Raw genomic sequence first — 13721 nt, 5'->3', positions numbered from 1 at the left:
TTTCTTTAAACCAGTGATGGAGAGAAAATTGTAAAAGTAGTAGAGAAAAAAGACACCTTGTGTACACAGAGACAAAGATGAGAATTACAGCATAGTTGTCAGAAACAGTGCAAGTCAGAGGCAGCCTAATGATACCATTAAAATACAGAACAGGAATGGGTGAGGGCGACTGTCAATTTAGGATTCTACCGTCTGCAAACCTTTCAAAAAAATGAACATAAATTAAGGACTTTTTCAGGTTGTACAAAGGCTGAAGTGAATCATACCAGCAAATCTTCAGTACAAGGAATGCTAAAGGAAATCCTTCAGGCAGATGAAAAATGGAATCAGACTGAAAGGGGAACTGAAAGCAAAGTAACGAAGAGCACTGGGAGATGGTAAATATGTAAATACATATCAAAGACTGTTTCTTCCTTTTCTAGGCCTTTTAAAGATAATTGGCTATTTAAAGTAATAACAGTAATAAAATATTGAGGAATGTATTAACATATGTAGAAATAAATACATGACAACTATAGAAGAAAGGCTAGAAAGGGGAGAGGAGAATAAAGTGGTATAATATAAATCACTTAAAAGCAGACTGTGGTAAGAGAAAGATGTAAACTGTTCACCTAAAGCAACTAGTGAAAACAAACCACAGAAAGTGATAAAATCTAATCAGAAAATGACTCAATCCAAGGGAAAAGGAACAAAGAGCAGGCAAATAGAAAACAAGCCACAAAATGGTAGATTTAAATCTAACCATATGAATAATCACATTAAATATTAGTAATCTAAACGTACCAATTAAAAGGCAGAGAATATCAGACTGTTTTTTTTCAAAGCAGGAACCAACCACATATTGTTTATAAGAAACTAACTGCATATATATAAACAAATAAATTTGAAGTAAACAGATAGAGAAAGGTATATACCACAGTGGAACTAATTAACCTGAAACTGCAATGGCTATATTCACACCAGACAAAGCAGAGTTCTGAGCAAGGAATATTAACATGAAAATTAGGCTAACAGCAGAAGGAGATAAAATTTAAAAGAAAGAATTAATGAAATCAAAAGCTGGTTCATTGAAAAATCAATAAAATTGATAAGCTGCTTACTGTACTGATTTAGTAAAAGAGAAGGTACAAATGACCAATATTAGTAATGAGAGAGGGTACAGCACTAACAGTCCGACAGATGTTAAAAGTATAACAACAACTTAATGCCAAAAAAATTGACAATTTACATGCAATGGACATCTTCATCAAAAGACAAACTACCAAAGCTCACTCAAGAAGAGAGAGAGAATGTGAATAGTCCTACAGTCATTAATATAAATGAATTTGTAATTAAAATTTGTCCTACAAAGAAAACACCAGGCCCTGATGGTGTCACTGAAGAATTTTATCAAATATTTAAAGAACATTAATACCAATTCTACACAAAGTCTTCTATAAAACTGAAGCAGGGGATACTTCCCAACTCATTCTATGGGAACAGTGTTATCCTGATACCAAAACCAGAAAAGGACATTAAAAAAAATAACAACAAAAGATCCTACAGACCAATATTCCTCATAAATATAGATACAAAAATCCTGAATAAAATATTAGCAAATTGAATTCAACAGTATGTTAAAAGGATAAGGCACTATGACAAAACAGGGTGTATCTCAGGAATGGAAAGTTGGTTTATTTGAAAATCAATTGATGCAACTCACCAAACTAACATTATAAAAAATAAAAACCAAATAATCATCTCAATCATTACATGAGGGAAAAAAAGCATTTAACTTAATTCAATATTCAGCCATGACAAAAATTCTCAGTAAATCCAGTATAGAAGGGAATTTACACGACTTGATAAAAGGTACCTACAAAAAAATATTGTACAGCTAGGATCATATATCATGGTGAAGGACTGAACACTTTCCCCCTGAGATCAAGATCAATGCAAGGATGTCCATTCTCACCATCTCTATCCCATGTTGTTCTGGAGGTCCAAGCAGAGCAACAGGACACGAAAAAGAAATAAAGTCATCCGGGTTACAAAGGAGTAAGTAAAACTGTCTTTACTCAGAGAGGATAGATATGATCATCTAAAGACTTTACAAAAAGAAGCTATCAGAACTAATAATTTAGGAAATTTTCAAGATATAAGGTCAACCTACTAAATCAGTTATGTTTCTATAGACTAGCAAGAAACAAATAGAATTAAAATTTAAAACAATTCCATTTATAACATCATCAAAATTGTGAAATACTTAGGAACAAATCTGACCAAAGATGTGCAAGACCTGTGCACTTTAAAAGCACAAAATATTAGTGAAGTAATTAAACAAGACCTAAATAAATGGAGCAATATCCCATGTCCATGGGTCAGGAGACCCCAGATTATTAAGATGACAATTTTCAATAGATTCTAATTGCAAAATATATTTACTACACCAAAAATCTCAGCAGTAATTTTTGTAGAAATGGAGAATTTGATTCAAAAATTCATATGGAAATTTAAAGACCTAGAATAGCCAAAAGAATTTTAAAATTCACAACAAATTTGAAACAGTTGCTCTACCCAGTTTCAGGACTTACTACAGTATTACAATATCAGAGCAGTTTCTTATCTATGTCAAGACAAATAAATTCATGGAATAATAGAAAATCCACAAATAAAGTTTTTCAACAAGACAATTCAATGGGAAAAGAACCATCTTTTAACAAATGTTGCTAGACAAGTGGATAGCTATCTATTTTTTTAAAAATCATCAAGTCTTATCTCATCCATCTACAAATATTCACTCAAAAATGGATCATTAATCTAAACGTATGAACTAAAACTGGAAAACATCTAGAAGAAAATAGAAGAAAAAATTCTGAATGACCTTAGATTTTGTACATACTATGCACAAAATGTAGTTTATAGAAGAAGACATCTATAAACTGAACTTCATCAAAATTAAAAAGTGACTTTTCAAAAAACACTGGAAAGAAAATGTCCTCCCTGTACTAGAGCTGGCTCATACAAGCTGGGGAGAGTCCCCTGTCAAACTTTCAACCACGTCGTGAGCACACTGTAAAACCCGGGAGCCTGAAATCAGCCAAGGTGGGAGCTTTTACACTGTGGGAATCAGCAAATACGACCAAGCAGGCTCCCTCCTCCCCAAGCTAGTTGTGAAACATGAGTGCACTGCTGCTCTGATACCTCTCCACCCCCATCCCCCAAACCCTTAGTCTGGCTCCAAACTTTCCAGTTTTTCCCCAGTTTAAGCCCTATGGAGGTCTGCTGAGAAGGCCAGATGAGACTTTGCTGCCAAACCTGACTCATCAAGAAGGCTTATTCAGAGTGGTCCTGAGCCCCAGTGAAACAGAATGACCATATTAGATCTATCTTAGGAAATTAAAGGTGACTTTATTTCTCCCAAGGTTTTGAGCAAATGCTCTTATGTATATTACACATTAACTTTGGCTTACTTGAAAAGCAGAGTTTGTGCCATTTTGTTATCATTCTTCCTTTTATATCAAGCCTACTCTAGAACATTAAAATGATCATCCATTGCCAATTAAAATAAAAATGCATTGTAAAATACATACGGTCTTTTAAAACGTTTTGTTTTAATGACATATACCCCCCAATAAATTGTGGCTGGCTCCAATTTAGCTTAATGATGAAAGATGTCAAATCATAATGTATCTAATTATACTAGTAAGTTAGCTGCGTAAAAGTGCTTTTGAATTTATAACCTCTGATATTTAAAACCAAGTTGAACACATTGCAGCAGACTATCTCTTGTAAAGGAAGAAATACTCCTGGCCATTTTATAATCAGAAGACAGTACTCAAGCTACTTTATTTCCTGAAACTGTGGTCTTCAAAGAATCTTTTTTTAGGTCCAGCCTAGAATTGATACATTATCCTCTGATATTATACATGGGAAGACTAAAGAATAAGGAATATCAAATGGAGGGCTTTTTTTCCCCCCTACATGCTTGCCCTTTTCTACTGAAAAATAAATCACCAACCAGCTTTTTTAGAAAATTAAGATAACCACAGTAACATTATGATTTGCAAGGTGGGAGCCTGGCTGGAGAAGGAAAAATTACACATAAGCTGTAAGTGTGGGCTAATTGGTGAAATAAATGTGATTCTTTTAAAGTTTCCTGTTGAGTAAAATGATCTAAATCACATCTTACTTTCTGCAAATTTACATTTATAGTTGGTTTTCATTTGCAAAGTACAGCCTTCACCCTATGCTATTCCAATGTTATTCACCCCCATTTTTATGGATGACAAAGCTAAATGTTCAGAGAAGATAAACAGTTTGCTCAATATTATATTTTAAGCAGATGAGCTAGGAATTCAACTCACTGGCTTTTGATTCACAGTCTGCTCTCTTTCCAATATATCATGCTGCATCTCATCTATTTTCCTAATGAAACTGAAAATTAATCCCTTCAGAAATATTTTCTGGTACCAAGACATACAGTAAATCATACTAAATAACACAGCAAGTTATTTTCAAAAGAATAAATAATGCCTATTTAAATCATTATTAATAATACTCAAAATGGTTACAAATTATAAATAACATGCTAAGTGATACTAAGTAAATATATTAAAATTTAAAGTATTTTTCTAAAACAAATACTGTATATGACTTCTATGTGGAATTAAAAAAAAAAACCCAAACTAGTGAATATAACAAAGAAGAAACCAACTCATAGATAGAGAGAAAAAACTACCGGTTACCAGTGGGGAGAGGGAAGGGGGGAAGGACAAGATAGGGGTAGAGAATTAAGAGGCACAAACAACTATATATAAAATAAATAAGCTATAAGGATACATTGTACAGCACAGGGAACACAGCTAATACTTTATAATAACTATAAATGGAGTATAATCTTTAAAAATTGTGAATCACTAACTATGTTGTACACCTGAAACTAATATTATAAATCAACTATACCTCAATAAAAAAAATAATAAATAATGAAATATTTTTCTAGAAAAGTGTCTCTCTGGAGATGAAGACCTACATTCTGTGACTAGTTTTATCTCAGTTAAGGGGCTCTTTAAAAGCTATAATTTATGATTAATTAATTTAATCAGTAAATATTTCTTGGGTGCTTATTAGATGCCTAGACATTATCTTGAGGACGTTCATTTATTAGTCCTATTTAAGCAGCTGAGATACTGATTTGGTTTCCTAAAACATTCTTCACAGTGAAAGCCAACGTTTTTGTCTACTGAAATGGGTGGGGAATAAAAAGTCAGTAGGCTGGTAAGTGGTGTTCTATGTAGACCAAACAGTCTTTTGAAGCTAGTTTCTACAAAACCCCAGAAGAGCTCAGGTCTACATGAGAATAAATTCTGCGAATCAATACAGTGCCATAAGATTTTTAGTCAGTGCAGCCAATCATTTCCCCTGGGCAATACTTTTTAAAGAAATGACTGATGACTGTATGACAGCTAAAAAAGAGAAGTACGTAGCAGGTAGACTGAGTTGAGCTACGAATAGAACTGACATACTGACATTTCATCCACTAAAGTTAAGAGAATTCAATTTACATTGTTTTTAACTTTGCATGATGAGCTCTTCTAAGTAGAATGCTGTGGTTCCTGTCAATTGGCATAGGAGAAAGGGATCTCAAATTTATTCCCCCTATACCTTTTAGTGTCCCTAAGACAAGTTAAACATTCCAAAACAGCTTGAGGAATTAATTTCTAATGATGCCAATGTAATTCTTCATAGTCCCAGTGAAATCTCCAAACCTCTAAATTGCCACATTTGAAAAAGTCAAATATTGAATTTTTTTTTAAGGGAACACTTTCTCTGTCCTGGAACACTACATCTTAGGGTTTGGATAGTAATTACATATTTAAGACACATGCTAGGAAATACTGCAACCAATTAGTTGATTGGCTAATGTTGGCCAACCAAGAGGGAATGGGGTGTCTATTTATAAGGGGATGGGATGTGGTATCAGGAAGGCTACACAGAGTGGTGAAGCACACTAAGCTAGCAACAGCGTAATATAGTATACAGTCAGGGTGAGTTACAAGAGTGAAGGAGTGAGTGTGGAGAGTACATATGATAAGATTTTTAAACCATCTGAGTGACTACCTTTTGGAATTTAAATTCTCCTAACTCACATAAGTAGAGTTGACCTCTACCTCCCCTGAGTCCTTTATACCTAAACTGACTCAATATCTCTACAGCACTTACCCTTTTGTTTTCATGTTTTTACTCAATAAATACTTATTGGGCATCTGCTATGTGCAAGGTACTGTTCTAGAAGCCAATAATACAATAGTGTTAGTATTAGGTCAATAGTATTAGACCAATAATGGATTATTAAAAATAAATCCATGTTCTCATGAAATTTATATCATAATAAAGGATGATGGGCAAAAAAAAAAAAAAAAAAAAAGACAAAGTAAGGCTGAACTGTCTTCCTCCAAACTCACATGCTGAATTCCTAACCCCCAGAAACTTCAGAATATATTTGGAGAAAGGGTCTTTAAATGGGGGATTAAATTAAAATGAGGCCATTAGGGTATCCCTAATCCAATCTATTGACATTCTTCTAAGAAAAGGAAATTTGTATCTACAGAGAGATACCAGGAGTGTGACAAACATACAGAAAGACCATGTGAGGAGGACACAAGAAGGCAGCCATCTACAAGCCAAGGAGAAAGACCCCAGAGAACCAAACCTGCTCACACCTTGATCTTGGACTTCCAGCTCGCAGAACTGAGAGAAAATAGATTTTTGTTGTTTTAGCCAACTGGTCTATGGTACTTTGTTATGGCCATCCTACCAAACTATACACCAAATAACACATAAACAGCATGGTGAAATATTACTTACTTAGTGCTATGTAGAAAAATAAAACAGGAAAAGAGGGAAAGAAAGTATGGGAAACTGGGTTGCAACTGATGTGGGATGGTCAGTAAAGACCTCACTGGGAGGGAAGAGCTGGGCAAAGACTTGAAGGTGATTAAGCCTGCTCTGCACTTATGGGGGTGTGGGAATGGGAAGAGCATTCTAGGCAAAGGGAATGACAAGGGCAAAGGCCAGAGGTAGAGGCAGGCATGGTATGTTCAAGGAACTACAAGATGGTCAGGTTGGCTAGAAATCACGTATGAGTCACTCAGGAATCCACTCATGAAGATGACAGGAGTTGAGGTCAGAAAGATAAAAAGTAATCTGATGGTAAAGACCTTGTTGTTCAAAGTGTGGACCTCAGACGAGCCGTGCTGGCATCACATACAAGACTATTAGAAATGCAGACTCTCTGGCCCTGCCCCAGACCTACGAAATCATATTCTGTACGGAGATAATATCCCCAAATGATTTGCAGGCACATTAAAGTTTTTAACAGCTTCATTAAGGTATAATTAGTACACCATACATTTCACTCATTTAAAACATACAAGTCAAAGGTTTTGTATAATATTCACAGGTATTTGCAACAATCACTAGGTCAATTATGGAATATTTTTATCACATCAAAAAGAAGTCCTGTACACTTTAGCTATCACTGCCCCTGCATCCTATAAATTTGGATACATTGTGCCTTCATTTTCATTCATCTCGAAGTATTTTCTGATTTCCCTTTCTATTGCTTCTTGGATCCACTGCAGAGTTAGGAGTATGTTGTTTAATTTCCACATATTTATGAGTTTCTGTAATTTTTTCCTGAATATTCATTTAAATTTCATTAAAATGTGGCCAGATAACAGACTTTGTTATTATTTCTGTAAATTTGTTGAGGTTTGTTTTATAATCTCGTATATGATTTATCCTGGACAGCGTTTTGTGTGCCTTTGAGAAGAACGTATATTCTGTTGTTGGGTGGAGTATTCTATAGATGTCTGGTGTTGTATCCACTATTGTAAATAGAGCATTTAAGTCTCCAATTATTGTTGAATTATTTACTTCTTCCTTTCTCAGTTTTTGCTTTGTGTACTTTGGTGCTCTGTTATTGGATATATATGTGTTTATAATTATTATAGCTTCCTGCTGGATTGACACTCCAGCTTTCCTGTGGCTGCTGTCTGGATGATATATATTATTCAAGCCTTTTACTTTCAATCTATTTGTATATTTGAATCCAAAATGTGCCTTTTGTAGATAACATATAGTTTGATCACGCTTCTTAATCCAGTCTGACAATCTCTGCCTTTTGACTACATGATTTAATCCATTCACATTTAATGTTATTATTGATAGAGATTTACTTCTGCCATTTTACTTTTGTTTTTATGGCTCATGTATTTTTTGTTCCTCTATTTCTCCTTTACAGCTTTCCTTTGTCTTAAGTGAAAATTTTCTAATGTAGCACTTTAACATATTTAATTATTTTAAATATATATATATTTAGTGGTTGCTCTAGGGTTTACCACATAATCTTATCAGAATCAGCTTTCAATTTATACTAGCTTAATTGCACTGATATACAGAAACATTATTCTTATATAGCTCTCATTCCTTTTTCTTCTTTTTGTGGAATTTTTGTCACACAGTATTACACCTACTAATGTTATAATGCAATTACACATTGTTGTAATTATTACTTTACCATTTTTAGTCATTTTCTTAGCCAATACAACTTTACTCCCACCCATCCACTTTGTGCTGTTATTGGCAAATACATTACATGCATATTTGAGAGGATGCCTATAAGGAACTTGTAGGTTGTTGTTAAGAATTTTGTCCTTTTTCCTGAGTGAAATGGGAAGACTCTGGAACAGAAAAGCCATCTGATCTGACTTACATTTAAAAAGGTTCCAATTGTATACTTCATTGAGAATAGTCTCTAAGAGAGCAGGGAAGAGTCAGAAGACAATTTAGAGATGTCTGCCATAATCCAGGGTTGGAAATAAAGATGGCTTGGCCCAGGCTGGAAGTAGTAGAGTTTGTAAGAAATTATCAGCTTCTGAATATGATCTGAAGGTAGCCAGTGAGATTTAATGACAGATAATGGGATGGAAGGAATCAAGGATAACCCCAAGCTTTTAGGACTAAGCACTGGAAGAACAGACTTGCCATTAACTGAAATGGGGAACAGTGTGGAAGTACGATGTTCAGGGGGAAATCCAGGAGATTCAGTGAGATGTATAAGGTTGGAGACTCCTTGTGACTACCCCAGGGAGGTGTTGACTGGGCAGAGATCATACAAATCGGGAAAGAGGTCCAGGTGGGAAATATAAATTTGAGAATCATCAGTATACAGGTGGTATTTAAATCTATGAGACTAAATGAGTTCCTTCAGGTCTGAGAATGAAGAGAAATGAGGCTGAGTTCTGGGTGTCAGAAGCAAGGGAAGATGCGGAGGAATCTACAAAGAAAGAGAAGGAAAAGCCAAAGTTTTTTAAGTACTTGACCTCCTTAATATGCTGTGAGCTGCTTAAGAGCGGAAATAATCTATTAATCGTTGTGTCCCTTATGTAAGCGTTCTCAACCATGCAAACTTTGAAAAAGCTCTCAGTGAGTCTGATACACACCTCCAGGTTGAGAACAATTGCCTCTGTGCCTGTCATAGTGCTGGGCACAGAGAAGTTGCTGTGTGTTTCTGAAACTGAAACTGAATGTATGATTAGAACATAAAAACACCCAAAGGTTTCAGGTATTAATTTTGAACTATGATAATAATTAGCTATCCACCATGATTTACCAAGAGAAGCCACATTGATCCCCGAGTTGCAATTAAGGTAACCACTGTGCAAGAGAATAAAATCTATGCATATTTCTATTACAGAAAAAGAGGTAACAAAAAGCAAGGGAAGTATATAATATTTTGGAGATGGATTGCTTTTAACTAGCTTCACATTATATAGTCAAATGCCTTTCACTTCCTGTATTTGTGACTTGTAATTCTGTTCTCATTAAGAGTGATAGCATAGAGTAGTAAGAATAGAACAGTCAGATTTTCATCCAAGCCCTGGTTCTGCCATTTCTAACTGCCATTTCTGAAGCTCTCCAACCCATATAAACCCTCTGGGCTCATCTCTTTCACATGTGGAATTAGAATAATGAAACCTATTCTGAAAAATATTGCAAAGACTACAGACAGACTTAAATTATCTTGCAGAGAGCAGACTCACAAAAATGGTCATTGTTATTACTATTGACAATTTTGGTAATCATAATTGTCATTATGATAAAAATATAATAATGTAAAGAATTGTGAATTGAGTAGGCAATTAGTACCTATGTGATAAATTACTTCAAAACTTAGTGGCTTACTTGTTTTATGACAATGAACTATGACTGCAGTTCCTGTAGGTCAGGAATTCATGAGTAGCTTAGCTTAATGGTTCTGGCTGAGAAGTTCTTGTTAGGATGTAAAGTCAAGATAATGGTTGGAGCTGAAGTATAGGCTTCCAAGGAGGCTCACTGACGTGGCTGACAAGCTGGTGCTGCCTATTGGCTGGATGCCTTAGCCCTGTGGACCTCCCAGTGTCCCCATGACATGGTAGGGGGCTTCCCGCAGAGCACGCAATCCAAGAGAAGGCAAGGCAGAACTATCAAATTCTTCTACAACCTGGCCTTTAAAGTCTTCTCGCCTCCCTCCTTCCCTTCCCTCCTGGGCCTGACCGCCCAGCCCCCCGGGTATGGCACTGATGGTGGATGTGGTGGGGCCAGCGCCCTGGGGCTTCCGCATCTCCGGGGGCAGGGATTTCCACATGCCTATCATGGTGACCAAGGTAACCGAGAGGGGCAAGGCTGAAGCTGCTGACCTCCGGCCTGGTGACATTATTGTGGCCATCAGTGGGGAGAGTGCAGAGGGCATGCTTCATGCCGAGGCCCAGAGCAAGATCCGCCAGAGCCCCTCACTCCTGAGGCTGCAGCTGGACCGGTCCCGAGCTGCCTCTCCCGGGCAGACCAACGGGGAAAGCTCCGTGGAGGTGCTGGCCACTCGCTTCCAGGGCCCCGAGGACGCACATAGACAGCCAGTCCTCCCTGCGGTCACCAGGCTCCAGCCCAGCCTCCCTCGGACCCCGGCCAGGCAGCTCCTTCTCTACCCTGCCCACCAGCAGCCCACACGCCCTCGCTGGAGAGGCTGTGACCAGCCACAGTTTCCAGAGGCTGCCCCACTCACCGGGACTCGCTGCTGAGGGCCGCTTGTCCTATGGGGGTCGCCCCGGAAGCCAACAGGCCGCTGGCGACTCGGCTGCGCTGGTGCTGCCGCCACCGCCTTCCCCAGGTCCCCGTTCCTCCAGCCCCAGGCTCAGTGTGGCCTCTGAAGGGGAAAGCCATCTCCTGAGCGAGGATTCAGAAGTCTTCAAGATGCTGCAGGAAAATCGTGAGGCGCGCCCCCCCCCCCCCCCCCCCGGCAGTCCAGCTCCTTTCGGCTCTTGCAGGAGGCCCTGGAGGCTGAGGAGAGAGGTGGCACGCCTGCCCTCCTGCTCAGCTCGCTGAGTCCCCAGTCTGCCCTGCCCACCTCCAGGGCCCTGGCCACCCCACCCAAGCTCCACACGTGTGAGAAGTGCAGTGCCAGCATCCAGAACCAGGCTGTGCGCATCCAGGAGGGGCGGTACCGCCATCCCAGCTTCTACACTTGCGCCGACTGTGGGCTGAACCTGAAGATGCGCGGGCACTTTTGGGTGGGGGACGAGCTGTACTGTGAGAAGCACGCCCGCCAGCGCCACTCCGCACCCCTGACCCTCAGCTCCCAGGCCTGAGTGCCCGCCCTCCACTCTGAGGGCACCTCCACGCCAGGGCCTTGCAGTTGGCATGGAAAGGCGATAGGGGTTGGTGGGTTCCCTTCCTCCTCGCTGGGACAAGGACCTGCCTGTGCTGTGCCTCTGCTGGATATTCTCACTTCCTTCCCCCTGCTGGACAGGCTCTGCACCAAAGTCTGAAGTGGGCACTGCGCAGGGTGTCTCTGTGCCATAGGGGTTGAGCAGGCTGTTAGGTGGAGATAAATATCTAGGAGACGGGTGGGCCAGACGCTCCAGGTATTCACTGTGTAAAGTTTTCAACATAGGAACGCTATAAATATATAATAAAAAATCGTTATTTCTGTCATATCGTATTTGTTACACAGGGCAGCCCCCTTCAGTGAGGTAGGGGAAAATACATAAACACCAGGCGGAAAGGATCATTGGGCACCAACTTGGAAGTCTGGCTACCACAAACAGTAACTAAACTATACCTTTAATGTTACCTGTTACCTTTGAAAATGGTGAATGGAAGTAATAGATTTGCTTTCTTTCTCCATCTCACTTCTAAAACTGGAAATAATTCCAATTATTTCTTAATGACCTTCAATAAGTGTGATTATATTTATTGCCATTGTCTTCCTAGTAAAGGTTTCTTTCAAATGTCTTGCTATTTGAGCAAGTGTGAAGAAGCTTTCTGATGTGAATACATAATCAAGATTGTTGTATAACTTGAAAGTCAGTGTTTCAATTTTCCTCTAAGGGAACATTCAGCTTTGTTTCCGCTGACAAACACTTGTAACAAAATAATACCCTATTTCAATCTTCAACATGGCAACAAATAATACTAAGCAACTCTTGCCAAGTACTAACTAAAGAATTCAGATTAGAATTATGCTGGTTATCTCCCAACATCAACAACTACAGACAAAATATTTTATTTCCCACCCTCCCATTAACTGGTTGCCTGACTTTGAACAAATCATAATCCCATTTTAATCTTTAAGCTGAGGGAATTAGATTTTTTTTAGAAAAAGAAAAGTTATATATGCTCATGGTAAAAACAGAAAAAAAGCATATGGATTAGAAAAATTCAAGAGACTATTCCTTCAAGTTCTTAAATTGTATGATTGTTTATTTCTTATGTACTCTTTGAGATACAGAATGATGGTTAAACCATCTTTTGATAGATTTGGCATAACTAGTTTGGCATAAATGCAAAAAAAAAAAAATTTCAGAGACTTCTACCATCACCTTGATAGTGGCTCACCTGCCCCAACTTAAAATTTTGTGTCAGTCACTGCTTTGGTTACCAAGAGATATTTTCCAAGATACTAATGGACTATGCTGGTATGACTAGCTGTTTTGTGTTAATGTCTTTCTAACCTCTAAACCAAGGAAAGGAAGGAATGCTAGATTTTGGAGTCCTTAAAAGCTGACCAGAAAAGGCAAGTTAAAAGGTGAGAAATGAAAAGACAGACAGAAGAATGAATATCTCTTTAAGAAGCAATGAAAGCTTACAGATTTCAAGGTGAGGAGAAGCAAGTCAAACATCATTCTATGCCAAGAAAATCTTGTCGATGACCACAAACTACTTTTCCTGACAGACTGAAAACTTAGGAATATTTGCTTTGTTAGCAGGCTGTCAAGTGATATGTTCAGAGTCAGGTTTTTTTTTTTTTTTTGAAGTCTAATATGCCATAATTTATATTTCTTCCTTTTGAGTTGCAATTCAAGTCACATTGTACTCTCTGAAACAGTAAACAGGAAGACAACTTGAGGTTAGTCTTCAGTTCACTTTGCCTTTCACCCTGCAAAACAGAGCCTTTGAACTAGCATCTTCATTGCCCCATTAAGATGATCTTTTCAGAAAATTCCACTGTTATCAGCAATTTTACACGGCATGGCATGACACGGCTCATCGAACATACACACTCATCAGGTAGTGTGTGGTTCAAGCCACACCTAGCCTGCGTGAAGCTGTGTTCCAGACCTTAACTCTGAGAATTTGGAGCTTACCAGGAAAAACTATCTGAATGCAAGTGAACCCTTCATGCCCTAGTGACTGCGCAG

General features: G+C 38.2%; 2 protein-coding genes across 3 annotated transcripts in view; one reads left to right on the top strand and one right to left on the bottom strand.

The window, feature by feature from the left end:
• Window positions 1–13721, bottom strand: part of ST8SIA6 (ST8 alpha-N-acetyl-neuraminide alpha-2,8-sialyltransferase 6) — a 137713-nt gene that overhangs the window by 60999 nt on the left and 62993 nt on the right. The window contains exon 4 of one of the 2 annotated variants that reach the window (XM_064479412.1): window positions 11087–11227. The exons of the other annotated variant lie outside the window; for it this stretch is intronic. Coding sequence (XP_064335482.1) covers window positions 11087–11227 — 141 coding nt within the window. The remainder of the gene's footprint in view (window positions 1–11086; window positions 11228–13721) is intronic. 2 annotated transcript variants of the gene reach the window in all.
• Window positions 10583–11053, top strand: LOC105100047 (PDZ and LIM domain protein 2-like). The gene is made up of 2 exons (XM_064479226.1): window positions 10583–10952; window positions 10994–11053. Exons 1-2 carry the CDS (start codon window positions 10599–10601, stop codon window positions 11051–11053), a joined length of 414 nt encoding a protein of 137 aa, XP_064335296.1. The 5' UTR covers window positions 10583–10598.

The sequence above is a fragment of the Camelus dromedarius genome, chromosome 26, assembly GCF_036321535.1.
Source record: "Camelus dromedarius isolate mCamDro1 chromosome 26, mCamDro1.pat, whole genome shotgun sequence".
Lineage (NCBI taxonomy): Eukaryota > Metazoa > Chordata > Mammalia > Artiodactyla > Camelidae > Camelus > Camelus dromedarius.
Note: the sequence above shows the minus strand (reverse complement) of the source record. Positions and strands in the feature narration are given on the sequence as shown.

What these genes read in the sequence shown, in the direction of transcription:
- LOC105100047 (XM_064479226.1), top strand. Translation starts at nt 10,599, where the DNA reads ATGGCACTGATGGTGGATGTGGTGGGGCCAGCGCCCTGGGGCTTCCGC. An exon ending in GACAGCCAGTCCTCCCTGCG is followed by an intron (nt 10,953 to 10,993) that starts GTCACCAGGCTC and finishes GACCCCGGCCAG; the next exon opens with GCAGCTCCTTCTCTACCCTG.